At 41.1% G+C, this 17,287-nt stretch overlaps 1 protein-coding gene across 1 annotated transcript in view; it reads left to right on the forward strand.

Moving 5' to 3' along the window:
* LOC136872272 (mite allergen Lep d 7) overlaps nucleotides 1–17,287 on the forward strand; it is an 83,752-nt gene that overhangs the window by 38,549 nt on the left and 27,916 nt on the right. Inside the window, exons 5-6 of the mRNA XM_068227277.1 lie at nucleotides 527–665; nucleotides 5,864–5,999. Of these exons, the coding sequence (XP_068083378.1) occupies nucleotides 527–665; nucleotides 5,864–5,999 (275 nt within the window). The remainder of the gene's footprint in view (nucleotides 1–526; nucleotides 666–5,863; nucleotides 6,000–17,287) is intronic.

Raw genomic sequence — 17,287 nt, forward strand, 5'->3', positions numbered from 1 at the left:
GAGCACCAGTCGAAGAATAAAACTTCGCCAAGGGAGGGGTTTGAATACAGACCTCCGAGCTGACAGAATCACGCCAAAGCAAGTGCGCTACGGTGACAGTGCCTGAAACCAACGGTGTGTTTGTGTTTGACGCTGATTTCTCTGCATGGCTCTTAAGCCATTCTTAAGTCACGTAAAGATTTAGTAGCACTGCCTAGCAAAGCCCTTTTGGATTCGCTCGCGAAGCGATCTGATTGGCGAACTTGAACAGCTGATAAAATGACAACCGTGCGAGTATGGAATTATTTATCAGCATGACCAACCCTCTAACGCTTGCATACACGGTTCACATTGTTTTCGACCACCCTGTATATCATAAACTCTGAAAATACTGTATGTGCCGCTCTCACATCAACCTTATAGGTAAAAAATATTTCTTTACACTAGAAACTGAATTAATTATGCCTTACTGAAATGTAATATAGATATAATAGATATACCAACTTTCACCAGACAAACATTGTAAACATTTAAGTCCTTCTTGCAGATAAAACTCTGGTTGAGAAGTTTCGTGAGGATCTATGGTACAAACTGAACCTCATACTCCAGAAAGAGCTCAATTATCTGCTGGAATTCTCTCCCTTGGCCCGACTGCTTCCAGACGAAAATTTACTAAAGGAATTCAGGTGAGTACTACCACCTTCTGTATCCCCAAGGATTTATGGAATCCTCCTCAGCTTAGAAATGAACAAAAACTTGTATATAGTATAATATATTTGGTGTATAGGCCTAATTTAGAATATTGATTTAATCATTCGTTTTGTAATTAATCCTTACTTTCGGATTTAGTTTTAGGTAATGTATTACACACGATCATGTACTCAACATTCAGCTGCGTATCTCATTGATCAGCGTCTTGGCTTTCGGACTTCGGTATTCCAAGTTCGATTGTTTGGTATTGTAGTTGTTTATAAACGGTTAATTCCCTTACTCGGGGAAGGATGTTCGAGCTGCTCTAAAATGCCAGCATCTGCCAGAAAACTGCCTCCATGATATAAGCGCATAGTTACTATGCACGACAGAAACTACCTATCCTCATTACCGAGCGAGTTGGCCGAGCGGTTAGGATCGGGTAGATGGATTTCCGTGGTTTCCCATTTTCACTTCCTTCCCACTCCTGGCCCTTTTCCATCCTTGCTTCGCCTTGCGACTTTAAACCACTAGCAAAAAGAAAGACTTACCCTCTTTTGGGTCTAATAATATAATTCAGGCATTATTCATTTCCATTTATTTAGGAACAACCTCTTGTATTTACAGGCTGCCGCTAAACAAGGTAAAACAAATAAAATATTCTGCACAGTCCTGTTAATTGAAGGAAACTCTATTAAAGAAACAGTATAATTAGTGCGGCATCTCACAGCTGTCATTTCAGAATATGAGGATAAATTTCGTTGAGAGATATAATTTCCGTAATCTTTCGAAGATGTGCTTAATTCTATGATATGACTGCCGGACAAAACATACCAGTAATAATGTTATTGGTTTTAAGTCTCATGAACTACTTTCATGGTTTTTAAAGACACCGAGGTGCCAGAATTTTGAGTCGCGGTAAATATTTTACGTGCCGGTAAACCTACTGACACGGGGCTGACATATTTGAGCACCATCAAATAACAACGGACTGAGCCAGGTTCGGACCTGCCAACTTGGGGTTCGGAAAGCCAGCGCTTTAACTGCCTAGGCCATTCAGCCCGGCACAAACCATACAGTAGAAAATTGCAAGTTAACTGTAATGCCAACTTTCTAAGTTTGTACTGTAGTCTCTCAAGAAGGTCCACTAACTTCACCAGTCGTCTTGCTCCTTAGTTTCATCCAGTAATCTACAGAGTTACTTTTCCCACAGAGCTAAAACTTTGCATTGCTGCGTGCATGGGAGCGTAAATATTTCACCACCCCTGCTTTCTTTTACGAAAATTCATAGAGTACGGAGCACATGGAAAGCAATAGCATACTCCCAAACTGAGAGTCCCTGGTGCTCCTTCTAGTTACCGTTGACAACAGGCAGAGGGTACCATGAATGGTGTATTATGCCGCCCCCATACACAGGAGTATATAAGGAATTCTTTCTAAACCAAGTGGAGTAGAGCAAAAATTAAAATACTACCTAGAGTACAACAAACGGTCCGTATCTATGGAAACCTCATAAAATGCGCAGACTGATAAACGAATATGTTACCCAAGATCTTGGAAGTCTGGAAAAAGGCCGAAAGGTGGTATTAGAGTTCCGAACTTCACGAGCACTCAAACTTTAACCTTGTATTTGTAAATATTAATAACATTTGGGTGGTTTACACAGACACCATGTTGCCAATTAAAATGTGGTATATGTTTACTGAAGCTTGTTCCAACTGTTCATTGTACGAAGAACCAAGAATGATGTGAAACTTATTAAGAAATGTGACATATTTCGATTGAGATCTCTTCTGATATCCTCGTACTAATATTCTAACTGCATTACTTCTAATCTTTCCAAAACAAACCTCCACAACGACCAGTCGAAAATTACCCGTCGTGAAATTTTTATAGTCCGCCTCTGTGGTGTAGTGGTTAGCGTGATTAGCTGCCACCCCCGGTGACCCGGGTTCGATTCCCGGCTGTGCCACGAAATTTAAAAAGTGGCACGAGGGCTGGAACGGGGTCCACTCAGCCTCGGGAGGTCAACTGACTCCCACCTCAGCCATCTTCGAAGTGGGTTTGGTTTTGGTTTCTCACTTCTCCTCCAGGAAAATGTCGGGCTGGTACCTAACTTACGTCCACGGCCGCTTCCTTCCCTCTTCCTTGTCTATCCCTTTCGATGTTCCCATCCATCCGCAAGGCCCCTCTTCAGAATAGCAGGTGTGGCCGCCTGGGCGAGTACTGGCCCTCCTGCCTAGTTGTATCCCCGACCCCAAGTCTCACGCTCCAGGACACTGCCCTTGAGGCGGTAGAGGTGTGATCTCTCGCTGAGTCTGAGGGAAAACCAACCATGGAAGGTAAACAGATTAAGAAAGAAAGATAGCAGATATTTTTAAAGGGACATTTATGCGAATGAAGGGCATTTCCCTGTTTAGTATTTTTAGTAAATTACTTGATTATATGAAATAATTTGACGAACTTCATGAACCTCTATGGATGATAGTAACAAAAGTATAGAGTTTGAAACTTTCTTATTATTCAAATATTGTTACCGCTTATCAAATACAATTTTGAGCTTATTTTCTTAAGGCGACTAATATTACAGACACAGACAGCTCCTACTACGATATGATTATGAGGTCAGATAGTGGATTTTTTACCTGGATCTGAGGGTTGGTTTGAGGTCCACTCAGCCTACGTGATTACAATTGAGGATCTAACTGACGGTGAGACGGTTTAGGAAGCCACGAATAACGGCCGAGAGGATTCGTTGTGCTGTCCACATGACAGCTCATAATCTGCAGGTCTTCAGGCTAATCAGTGGTTGCTACGTCGGCCACGGCCCTTCGGGGCTGTTGCTTCACGGTGTTTCGTATGTATTATGACGTATCTTTAGATTCATAGACTATCAAGAGATATAGCAGTTCAAAGTCGATTATATTCGTGAGAATGCGCATTTACGTCAGGTATGTTCCGTTACTGCGTATCCGGCTCATTGGCTGAATTGTTAGCATTCTGGCCGTGAGTTCAGAGGGCTCCGAGTTCTATTCCCGACTGATTCTGAAATTTCAACTTTGTCCGGTTAATTCCTGCAGCTCTGGGACTGGATGTTTGTGTTCGTTTTACTACGCATCTTCATTTATATACAACACTTCATACTAAAACCACTGTGGAAACACGCAACATTGAGGACATCCCTCCACATAGGGTTGGCGTCGGGAAAGATATCAGGCAGTAAAAATTAGTTGAATCCATTCAAAATGACGACCCCAAGATATTGGGAACAATGCTAGAAGTGTATTCGATTTTCTTCCTGTGTATAAGGGGGCGATTTAAAAGTTTCCGTGCGACGGCTATACAGTTCTGAACCGGGAAAAAACGCCGTGAGCATTGAGACACTCATCCCGCCGACGCACCAGGTTGAAGATCCCCGTGTGGTAAAACACCGTGTCCTGCTGCGTGAAGAAGTCCGTAACCGCCTGCTGCACATCCTCGTCCGTCCGACAGGAAGCGTCGACTCTTCAAAGCACTACCGAAGCTGATGTCGAGATCCGCTGCCACCGCACGAATGGTTATGCGCCGTTCAGCCCTATTCGCCAGTTCCACCGCCCGCTTGTTGTCCATAATGGATGAGGCTGGCCTCCGAGATCGACCGGCGTCTTGTGTCGAAACGAGATCCGCACGGACCTTGGTGCACCATTCCATGACCGCTGTTTTCGACACATACACAGTTTTCATTCTCCGATGTATGTCCACCGGCGTTTGTCCTTCTGCAGCCAAGAGCAGAATAACAGCACGTTGGTCCTGTTTGGACGCATTTGGTAATAACGTCGCCATAGTTCACGTAGCCGCATTTAACGCACGCAACTCGCCAAGACGCGAGTGTTTTACGGTGTGGTTATGATGTGTGCCCGGGGTGCGGAGGCCCCGGGTTCGATACCCAGCCATGTCATGGATTTTTTTACCTGGAACTGAAGGCTGGTTCGAGGTCTACTCAGCCTACGTGATTACAATTGAGGAGCTGTCTGACGGTGATACGGTTTAGGAAGACAAGAATAACGGCCGAGAGCATTCGTCGTACTGATCACATGACACCTCATAACCTTCAGGCCTTCGGGCTGAACAGTAGTTCCAATCCCACCGTCGGCAGCGGTGAAGATGGTTTCCCATTTTTTCACCAGGCAATTTCTGGGGCTGTGTAGGGGTGGCGTGCCTGCCTCTTCCCCGGAGCCCCGGGTTCGTGCTTATATACCCGCATCGTAATCGCACTACGTTGTATATCCGCTGTAGCAACTCCCTCAAACTGAAATTTTTTGATCATGCCTTATAGTTGATTAGAAAACAGGTCAACTCTCCATTCCTCTCAAGTTCAGGCCTGAATTATCTTCAACCCTCTAAATATCTGCTTCCTTGGCTGAGTGGTTGAGCACTAATATTTCGTCCAAAGCGGGGAGGGATGTGGGGTCCACTACAATTACACACAATGATTCATACGGGAGTCGATGCTTAACCTCCAGGAGGATCTAAGAAGGAATGCACTTAGACTACAATAGCCATACGAAATTAATTACTCGTAAATACTCAGATTATTGTCGAGTATCTGAAGTATTAATTATCAGAAACATTTATTTTTCTTTCTGATCCATAGGCCCCTATCAAACTGAAGATATTGTGATCAGCTGAATTAGGCCTATTTAGAAAATTGTATTCATTTCACGAATAAGGAGGAGTATATTGAAACTTATGAGACAGTGTGTTCGAATCCCACCGTCGGCAGCACTGAAGATGGTTTTTCCTGGTTTCTCATTTTCACACCAGGCAATTTCTGGGCCTGTGTGTTAAGGCCACGGCCGCTACATTCTAAATCCCCTTTACCATCTTTCCGTCGCTGAAAATCTTCGATGTTTTTGTACAACGTTAAACAAGTAGTTTATCACAGTCGCCTCCTTCCCAATTCTAGCCCTGCCCTGTCCCATCGTCGCCGTAAGACCTGTATGATGTAAAATTAAGAGCAAAGAAAGAATGATGGGAGCAAAAGAAACATAAAAATAACGGATAAGGACTTGTTTCGGCCTGTAAATGTCTGTAATTGCCTTGATACGCAATATCCTATAATTAATCAATAAGTTATTAATATGTCATTATAATTCCAGTTATTTTCGCCTTATTCATCTGCCGACTAATAAATAATCTTCCATCAATATTTCAGGAACCTTACTCGAGGAATGACAGTAATCGCTAACAAGTACATCGACGATATACTGGTCTTGGCCCGTGAGCACATTACGCAGAATAACTTGGAACAAGTGCCCGTGTCCAACTTCGGGACTGGCTTCTCCAAGAAGGTAAAATCCGGTCAGAATGTCATTAAACTATACTTCACTTTTTATTTCTAAATATGAACAAAGTAACTCAATTGACAAAGTGCTCGTTTACAAAACCTAATATTTTGAGTTCAATACAACAATCAACATTATACAACAATAAATTATTCAACTCAATAAAATAATGATTTAAAGTACCGGTACGGTTAGATGAGACGTTTTCTTGTGGATGTTAACCTGTAGGTAATTGTTATTTTATATTATTGTAGTAGTTTAACTGCCGGCCCCGCGCTGTAGGGGTAGTATGCCTGCCTCTTCCCCTGAGGCCCCGGGTTCGATTCCTCGCGAGGTCAGGGCTTTTTACCTATGTCTGAGGGCTGGTTAGAGGTCCACTCAAGCTACGTGATTACAATTGAGGAGCTATCTGCCAGTGAGATGGCGAGCCCGGTCTGCATGACCAAGGCTAACGGCCGAAAGGATTCGTCGTGCTGATCACATGACACCTCGTAAATCTGCAGGACTTCGGTCTGCGCAGTGGTCGCTTGTTAGGCAACGACCCTTCGGGGCTGTTGCGCCATTTGGTTTAGTAGTTTAACGTCTCAATAACACATCGAAAGTTTTCAGCGACGAAATGATGGGAAAGTGGTAGGATTAGGAAGGTAGTTACCGTGGCTTTAATTAAGGTAGATCTCCAGCGTTTTTCTTGCGTGAAAATGGGTAACCACGAAAATTTATCTTCACGGCTGTCGGCGGTGGGATTTGTAGATAAATTAATGTCGTAGAAAAATATTTACATACCTGTAATCTTGTTTATTTATTCCTCATTGTTATTCTCCAGATGTTTCGATGAATACCCAGAAGTGAGGCCTTCAATTCAGAGTGTCCCAAGTTCCATTTTATTCGCGTCCGGTTTTATTTTCGAAGACTGTATGTTTACGATCCTCTCGATACAAGTCTCTCCATCTACACACAAATATCACACTAACAACCAGCACAGAAATACTGAGTACGTCCTTCGAAATAGGACTGGCATCAGAAAGGGCTTCCAGTCATTTATTTATTTATTTATTTATTTATTTATTTATTTATTTATTTATTTATTTATTTATTTATTTATTTATTTATTTATGTGTTTATTTATTGTCATCCTGACAGATACAGACCCAATAATAAGGAGCACAAATGACAAGTACATTAATACTCTACTATTCTATATTAACACCATTGCAATTTAGAACGGAAATATTTCAGATATAATTTTCAAATTCAGATAAACTTATTTAAATACTAAATTTAAGACATTCTATACATTTAATTTTCAAACATCAACTAAAGTTACATTGAAAAGCTAGGACAAACATGAAGTGTGATACACGTAATTCTATACAAATGCTATACAAATAATTCAAATAACCGTTGAACACAGATTATATTTATGTTCGTGGATACTCCGAATAATGAGTTTAAGGAAGGAAGAAGATCATCAAAATGCATAGAGTATTTTTTTGCTAGTTGCTTTACGTCGCTCCGACACAGATAGGTCTTATGGCGACGATGGGACACGGATGGGCTAGGAGTGGGAAGGAAGCGGCCGTGGCCTTAATTAAGGTACGGCCCCAGCATTTGCCTGGTGTTAAAATGGGAAACCACGGAAAACCTTCTTCAGGGCTGCCGACAGGGGAGTTACAACCCACTATCTCCCGAATACTGGATACTGGCCGCACTTAAGCGATCGCAGCTATCGAGCTCGGTAATGCATCGAGTACACCGTTATTATCTACATATTAAGCGATTAATTTTCAGTCTTAGAAACTCAAGAATATTCACACATTTATGCTGCAAAATATATCCAGATTGAAAGTAAATGAGTATTTACGAGGGCTATTTTTTTTTTCAAGGTCCGATCGGTCGCGACAGTCAAACGCCCGCGAATATATGATGAACCGCTGCACAGATGTGTTGCGCAACGTCTCTGAAATGACCGTTATGCGCCTCACCTCAGTCCCGTCAGTAGTGAACGTGCAGCGCGCTCGTAAACATGGCTACAACGATCGCTTCGCCCGCCAAGTGTGAAGTGCGCGGTGTAATTCGATTTCTTCAGGCTGAGGGGTGCAATGCAGCCGAATAAGTCGTGTGTATGTTGAAACGTGCATGAGCGACAGCAAAGTGCGACAATGGTGCAGGAACTTTACAGCAGGGCGTACAGACGTCCATGATGCAGGCGGCCAGGGAAGGAAGCGTGTGTCAACCGATGATCTTGTTCAGCGTGTGGATCAGGCAATTCGAGAAAATCGTCGGTTCACAATTTCTGTGTTGAGTGCTTCGTTTCCTGAAATTTCCAGGTCAGCTCTCTACACAATTGTGAGTGAGACACTTCAGTACCGCAAACTTTGTGCGAGATGGGTTCCGAAGATGCTGTCTGACCGTCACAAAACACAGCGAATGGGCGCCGCTTTAGCGTTTCTCCAGCGCTACCATGATGAAGGACCGGATTTTTTGAACAAAACTGTCACAGGGGACGAGACATGGGTTCATTTTGAAACGGAAGAAACAAAAGAGCAATCCAAACAGTGGATGCATTCGCACTCCCCGAGTAAGCCAAAGAAATTCAAGCGAACGCTGGCTAGGAGGACAGCGTTTTGACACCGACGAGGCGCTGCAGACTGGCGTACAAAGATGGTTACAGGCGCAGGCGGCGACGTTCTATCAAGAGGGCATTGACAAGTTGGTACCACGCTACGACAAATGTCTCAATCTGCGAGGCGACTATGTTGAAAAATAGCTGTGATGTATCAGTAAGTGTTACTAATAGAAAAGTGTCAAATTTGTACTGCTGTTTCATTTCGTGACCAATCGGACCTTGAAAAAAAATTAGCCCTCGTATTATAAATCCTCATGCAGTTAGTTACTGGAGAATGCTTGTTCTCAGTTTCTGTTTTTAGGCAGTGAAAGAGAGTCAGCTCTGGACGTGCTGTAGCGGCAGGGACACATAAAACTTGGCCTGGACCACATGTGTCACGTTCATTGCACCCAAGAACTAAATGATGGAAAGATGATGATGATTATTATTATTATTATTATTATTATTATTATTATTATTATTATTATTATTATTATTATTATTATTATTTATTTCTCCGTTAGGGTCTTCTTGGGACAAAGGGAAAATCCGTTGTTGTTCCTTCTTTCTCCTCCAATACTCCATGATGTGCTCACTATTGCCACCATTTCCTCTCCTCTGACCATTTTGAGCCTGTTTTCTTTCTCTCTCGACCTTGGAATCCTTCCATTTTAACACTTTCTTTCTAAAAATCTCTCTCTCTGTTGCTTCTACTTTCCTTATGTTGTTTCATTCCAAATCTTTCTTGAGTTCATGACTTCAGGTTGTTACTTACTCATTTTTCCAAAGATATTTGAAGATCTGTTTGGTTAACCTGTTGTCATCCATTCTGTATAAATGTTCAAAAAAAATATATATATCAATCGCCTCTTCTTCATTGTATCTGTTATGTTTTCTATGTTCCGGTATATTTCATCATTACTTCTTGATTTCCAGAGTTCTGTAGTTCTCAGCGGACCGAGTATTTGCCGTATACTATTTCCTTCCAATACTTCTAATTTATTCAGCTTGTAATTCAATACTAGACATTCACTCACGTATAGGCATTCCGGTTTGACTACTGTGTTGTGGTGTTGTATTTTGAGGATTTTAGATAAAGACTTTTTTTGTAGATAATCCTATTATTATTATTATTATTATTATTATTATTATTATTATTATTATTATTATTATTATTATTATTATTATTATTTCCGATATATAGTTATATAGAGTCCTTATGCATCGATTGCGTTATTCACAAGTTGCAAATTAACCAAATATGCGCTCATCACAATACATTCCTCTACACACACTATAGGCCTACACCCAACACACCATAGAAACACGCAGGAATGGGTGCATTCTTCTACTCTAAAGCAGACCCTACACGGTCAGTAATACTGATCAGTAATACTGAGTCAATAATACTGACAGTACGCATCAATATTGTAGCGACCTTACACGATCATTATTACTGTCAATATTTTGGTCAGTACCAGTGCACTAGCTTACCATTGCGGCATTCTCACTTTACAAATAAAGTCAATAACCGTCACTACGGAATGAGATTTATAACATGCAATTGCGGTATTCTATCAAAATAGATCGTAAAAGACGGGCATTTTGTAGCTATCATATTAGTACTGCACGAAACGCAGTTTTAAACGTAAACGATGGGTTAAAGATTGGCTTAGGAAAAGAGAAGAGTATTCTCATATGAAGTGTTGAGGGAAACACAATATACCGAAGCAGAAGATTATCAGAACTATCTCCGAATGCGTGAGGGTACTTTTGCGAAATTACTACGAATGGTAGAGCCTTTTGTAATAAGGCAAAATACAAACATGCGGTGCTGTTTATCGGTGGCAGAGATATTAGCTGTGACAGTGAGGTATCTTGCAACTGGTATAAATTTTGAAGATTGGTAGAGCCTTTTGTAATAAGGCAAAATACAAACATGCGGTGCTGTTTATCGATGGCAGAGATATTAGCGGTGACAGTGAGGTATCTTACAACTGGTATACATTTTGAAGATTTAAAGTTTTCCGCTATAATGTCACCAGTTTCCATCAGTACAGCAGTTGTGGAAACATGTAAAGTATTGTGTTAAGTACGTTTATTCTGGCAGCTTTTCATATAGCACGATAAACTTTTGCAATAGGCCTACTTGACGGTTCCACAAGCACCTCTACTTGGCCTTGGTGAGAAACGCATTTGTCGTCCACCGCTGCTCCGTTGATACTGACAGAAATAATGACAAGCGCACTCACACGGTCAGTATAACTGTCAGTATCCCCACCACTCTACAGTACTGACGCTCGCAGATCAGGAAATCCGGATCTGCTTCAGTACTGGCCTTCATTCCATCATTCTAGTCCACACGCGATCAGTATTACTGTCAATATTTTTCGGTACTGACAGTTTTATTGACCGTGTAGGGTCTGCTTTATAAAGGAATAAAATGACACCAGGCGACACATTTATCGTCTTACGCTGCCTAAACTATTAAATATATCCACAAACTATATGCGTTCAAATTCGAGAGATAAAACGTGCTGCCGAAAATTCCCAGAGACCACATACTTATTAAAATTCTGACCACAAGAACACATTTTATGCCTTTTCAAAGTAGACATCTTTCGGTAGATACGGGAATAGCACTCCATAACTCGAGAACCGCTGAACACATTTTAATGCTATTTTCGCTGTTACCTAGAGGATCACCCTGGGAAGGTTTACATCTTAAATATTGAACCGCGATGAAAATAAAACCAACAATTACGGCTTCTGTGAAACAACTGGAGGAAAAATAACGCCACGCGATGAGATTTATCCACTTAGGATATCTAAACCGTTTACGATATCCACAAGCGATATGCATAAGAATTCAAGGCATAAAACGTTCTACAAAATTATCCCGAGGATCACATATCTATCTTTGAAAGATCTAACGCAATAAAAGATGTTTTTTCTTCATTAGTAGAAACTCTGTGCTAGGAACGGAAAGAGCATTCGTAAGACTCAGCTTAATTCTGCTTAATCCATTATTACTCGAGAACCATTGGACATATTTTTATGCGCTTTCCCACTGCTGAAGATCTCAACAAACTACATTTGCAAGAATTTTTGAGCATTAAAAGGCTTTACAGAAACAAACTTAGGGCCACATTCTTATTTTTAAGGATCGTTCATAATAACTGTTGTATGTCCGGCGCTCCCTTCTCGCTCCGCCAGCCAGCTACACGCGCGCCATGTGTCATTCTTCTAGCCTCGACGCGCAGCCCTCAGTGCGCGTGCCTGAACAGTCGTGTGTGTACTATAAAGAGGAACTCCCAGCCTGTCCAGATGCCCACTTGCCCCGGTGTCCAGCTCCAGAATACACCCTACGTCGAGCACGGAGGCTACTCCTCTTGAAAATGTGCTTCGACCAGGTGGACTGAATTTCTGGCAGTACGAGGTCTCACCTCTGGTCACCGCTCCTCTTCCGCTGCCCATATCCAGTCATACTATTACATACCGTTATATTTTCCTAATTAATGCAAGCTCCCTTGGTTTCGCCAAGTAAGAATTCTTCCAACATTGAACTTGCCTTTATGAACTCAACAAGGAAGGACTTTCCAAAACATTTATGTCAGTACTTCTGATAGTTTTCGACTATCGACTTTTCATATCAAGGACTATCTTTTCGAGATAGAAGTGGATGTAAATACTGTAAACTTGTATATAGTGTACAAAAGATAGACTCTTTCTCAAGATTCCTAATTCATTTGCTTCAAGTTAAATTTCATTTTTATTTGTGTAAATAGTGTATTTTGCATTTGAAGCGAATAATAAAGTTGTGTTTTGTAAATCTCAACCTTGGTTACAACAATAACAGCTTTTACTTCTGTTAAAAAGAGAAACCGTATGCTTGTAGTATCAAATATATTATACCCTGCTGTTGGGTGACATTTGTAACATAAGTAAATATATGATTAAAATAAAATAATTAACCGAAACGTGCGGAATTTGGAGGCCAGATTTCACCAAAATAGATCCATCGAATTTTGATAGAGCATGAAAATTCTCGCTCCCAGGGCGTGTAAAAAAGCCGCGTACTGGTACATCTGTTTAGGGCCCTCTAATATGTCAACAAACTTACTTAATACTATCTATTTTCACTGGATCGGTCAAAACTAGCCAAAAAATAGTCGCCAGGAGCTAAATCCGGGCCTCTTAGACTTATAAACAGACAAAAAGAGGCACGCCCCAAATGTAATAACGAAATAACACAGATCTAGGGTTAATTTAAATGAAACACATTTATTATCACAAACAGGGAAGAAATAAGTCCAAAATTGGCATAAAAGACAAATAAATAAGGATATGGGAAGTCAGTTGCTCACTACATGATGTTCACAACGGTCCATTCAAAGGGAGTGTTACACAATCTCATATTCTTTAGTATACTTCAATAAAGCACGATGGGAGAATCTGTTTTATAATATAATATTTCTCTCACCACACAGTGAGAACCGTGTTTAAGATCAGATTACAAAGTATTTCTTTCTCGAAATAGGAAAAATAATCATCCGGAGGTACATCATCAGAATCTATACACTCACCTTTTTTAAACAATTGCCACAGAAATTAAATCCCCAATATAATCAAAGATGCCAGCGAAATCAAGACCGGCTGAAAAGAACAAACGTGGAACTAAAGGGAATAAAGGAAAAGGTTGCCATAGTAACAATAAATAAATAAATAAATAAATAAACATGCCGCATAAAGGCGTAAAAATGAGGTTAAAATCTAAAATAAACAGATAAATCGGCCAGGAAGGCCAGAAGTGAAAGTAAGACAAAAGTAGAACAATGATAATAATAAATAATAGCTAGATACTGAAAAGTAGCATAGGCCCGGTAATAACACCATATTCACGCACACATATAGAGATCAGCATACGAAATATAAAGTACAATAGTACAGTGCCACGACACACGACGATAAGAAACGTGCAGCATAAAATGCTTCTGTCAACGGCTCATGAGCTCGATCTGAAACCTGGATTGCCACAAATGGGGCATGGCACACCCAGTCCAAACACACAAATTACTCGCTGCATAACAAGTATTCATATCGTGCAGAAAGACGAACATGAATCTTACAGTATCAGCAACAAAACACAATGTAGAGTACGAACTCGAGCCAAGACATCGAAGATGAAGACAAATTAAAAGTCTCCAACCAAGCACAGCAAATAAACCCACCACGCACAAGAACAATCGGGCCGATGCCACCTTTCGCTCTTAGCCGTAATGAGCACACATAAGCAGACGTGTAAAGGAATGGAGGTAATGGAATATACGTCTGCAAAAAGATAATAAAAGAAATAACACACAAGCCGAGAGATCCCCTTATAAACAGGCTTACTTATTACTACCTATGGCAAGCCGAGAATTATAGTAACAAACATTACCTCTAAGATCTGAAATTTCATAAATAGAAAGGAGGTGGTGGGGGGTAGGAAGCTAAAATGGTTCGAAGAATGCAAGAATGGTCTGAGCCATATCAGCATTCCAGAAAATAATATCTATAACTGGGATGACAGTAGACGGTTGGTAAAAATCTATCTGGTGTTTAAGTAGAACCAGAGCCCAGAAAATGTAGGGAGCTTCGGATACAAAGGCAAAGAACGGCACTGATCTATGCCCTTTAGATATACTGGCAAGTTGTCACAGCCGGCAGACAAACAAGATCTAGATAATGGAAATGAAATTTGCAGTCAGGAGCTTAACTAAAATGCAATAATAATGATAATAATAATAATAATAATAATAATAAACGGTGGCGATTCTCTATTACTTGTTACCTCACATATTTAAAAATGACGCTTAATGTTTATGAGTTAATCCCTTAAATATAGTCTCCATTTTTGAAAGTTAAATATGGCCATGATTCAGTTATTTTCAGATTAGGAGTAACAGTTTATCTATTTAAAAGATATAAAGCCAGGTTATTTTACTTTCCGACGGAAGCTCCTGGAGCAAGGAAGTACAGTTGGGAGCAACCTATTTTATTTATCACCCAGAAAAGTGCTAACCCAAAGGGATACGCCACCTAGAACAGTAAAATAAAAATGTTGCCTCGTAAAAGGACCGTCCCGACCGTTCCGCTTTCTTCCGAGCGTGACGTTAACAACAAAGTTGTAATGTGGGAAGCAGGAAACCGCTTGTTTCAAAAATTGTTATGTATACACAATGAGAGGTCGCTTGTTCGTACGTTAGGATATAAGATAACATTGAGCACGATGGTTCGTAGAACTACGACAATAAACCATAACATAAATGTCAATGCAAAGTACAGTACACTGTTTGATCAAATGAAGGACCAGCCTCAGACACTCGTGAGGGAATGTGCAGGGTGTACTAAAAGTCGCTTTCGAATATCTTACACCAGTGGTTCTCAAACTGTAGTACGCTGAGAATTTTATTGGAGTAATCGAGTAGCGTTCAGGAAACAAATGAAGAAAAATTCAAATATAGAAATAAATAAGAAGAAAGTTAAATATAACCATATGGAGCCATGCTTCGCTTGAAAGATCACCTGGACTACGACATATCAGACAACTATGTCACGCCTTGCAGGCACACCGACCGCTTGAAATTTTGGTAGTTTGCAATGTCTGAATTCCAGAATTAAATCGAATAATTTACATCTTTATTTATCAATTTGATATTGAAGCCAAAATGTAGCGCTTTGTAAAACTTTGATAGAAACAATGTATCCTATGTTGACAGTAAACGTTATCGAGGCCTAGGGACTCTTTCATTTTCACGCCCTTCGTGGCCCTTTCTTTCTTTGGCCGATACCTTCATTTTTCGAAGTTTCGGACCTCTTTCATTTCTCCCTCTGATTAGTGTTAATAGAGTTATACTTCCTCTTAAAAGGATAAACTGTAATCACCACCACCATGATAGATGTGATGAAACGAGTGGTACATTTGCCAATGTGCTGGTCGTGTTGTAACAAGTAATAACAAATGGGCCAAGTCTGTTGAACAGTAGAGACGCCCGTCATTCATCAAAGAGAGTTGGTCAACCCGAAGCAAGGTGATAAGACGATGTCCAGTACCATCCGGAGAGAAACTGGACTGAAAATGTTCTCATGGAACGACACGGAAACAATTGAAAGACGCTAATGTTCGGGAGTGGATGTTGAAGGGCTAGAGAAGACGTATGCAGGCTAACACAAGAATGGAATACAGATGTAGAAATAACAGCCAAAATCAGGATTTCATGAATTTACAGGTTGCCTTACATCTCATCAGCACAGATAGGTCTTACGGCGACGATGGGATAGGAAAGGCCTAGGAGTGGGAAGGAAGTGTCTGTGTCCTTAATTTAGGTACAGTCCCAGCATTTGCCTGGTGTGAAAATGTAAAACCACGGACAACCATCTTCAGGGCTGCCGACAGTGAGGTTCCAACCCACTTCAGAAACTTGCAGGCCCCGTGGTCGCCAACCCACACTCGCAAGTTAAGAGTCCCATGCAAGTTCAAAGCTGCGCGCCCTTAAAAGCACGGCCAAGTCGCTGGATCAGACTCCCTAGACATCGGAAATTTAAAACCGTCGGTTTCGGAAAAAAACAAGAGTTGATCAAATGGAAGTCGGATAGGATAGATGAAAGTGAGGAGTCTGGCACAAGTATGTGGAAGTATTGTCAGGACTCATATAGAGGCCCCGTGGCCCCAAGTTCAGAGCTCGTCGAATCCCTTTCAGTCGCCTCTTACGACAGACAGGGGATACCGTGGAATTATTATATCGCCCCCAGCTGCAAGTAAACAAGCATTGTATTCAAAGTATGAAGGCTTTCACGGCCGGTGTCAATATAATAAAAATCTTCCGGGCTATTATGCCGTGGCCCACTCCTCTCATTCCTTCCAAACGTATCGACTACTGCTGCGGTAGTCATCTTCTGTGGCGTCGTCTAGGTACTCGCAGTCGCCAGCGGGATACAGGAGAGAATACCTAGATGATGCCACAGCAGTAGTTGTCGAAACGTTTGGAAGGAATGAGAGGAGTGGACCACGGTATAATAGCCCGGAAGACTTTTGTTGTAGGCATTGTATTATTATTATTATTATTATTATTATTATTATTATTATTATTATTATGTCCGCCTCCATGGCTAAATGGTTAGCGTGCTGGCCTTTGGTCACAGGGGTCCCGGGTTCGATTCCCGGCAGGGTCGGGAATTTTAACCATCATTGGTTATTTTCCTTGGCACGGGGGCTGGGTATATATGTTGTCTTCATCATCATTTCATCCTCATCACGACGCGCAGGTCGCCTACGGGTGTCAAATCAAAAGACCTGCACCTGGCGAGCCGAACCCGTCCTGGGATCTCCCGGCACTAAAAGCCATACGCCATTTCATTTCATTATTATTATTATTATTATAAAATAACACATTTCAATTGCGCAGGGTCCATTTAAATACAATTTACGGGGGCATGAAAAGTGAAAATTCACAGACTGTTTCCAGTTTCAACCTGTTCGTGAATGGAATGAATGAAGCCCCATCTAGCGTTGAGGATAAGAATTTTGCCGGCTGCCGAAGCCTTTTCCAACTTCTCTGGGGCAAAGATTAATGATTGACAGATGAAATGATATGATATTTGAGGTGTTGTTGGAATGAATGATGACAAAGAAAATCGGAGTATCCGG

The sequence above is a fragment of the Anabrus simplex genome, chromosome 4 (genome assembly GCF_040414725.1).
Source record: "Anabrus simplex isolate iqAnaSimp1 chromosome 4, ASM4041472v1, whole genome shotgun sequence".
Taxonomy (NCBI): Eukaryota; Metazoa; Arthropoda; class Insecta; order Orthoptera; family Tettigoniidae; genus Anabrus; species Anabrus simplex.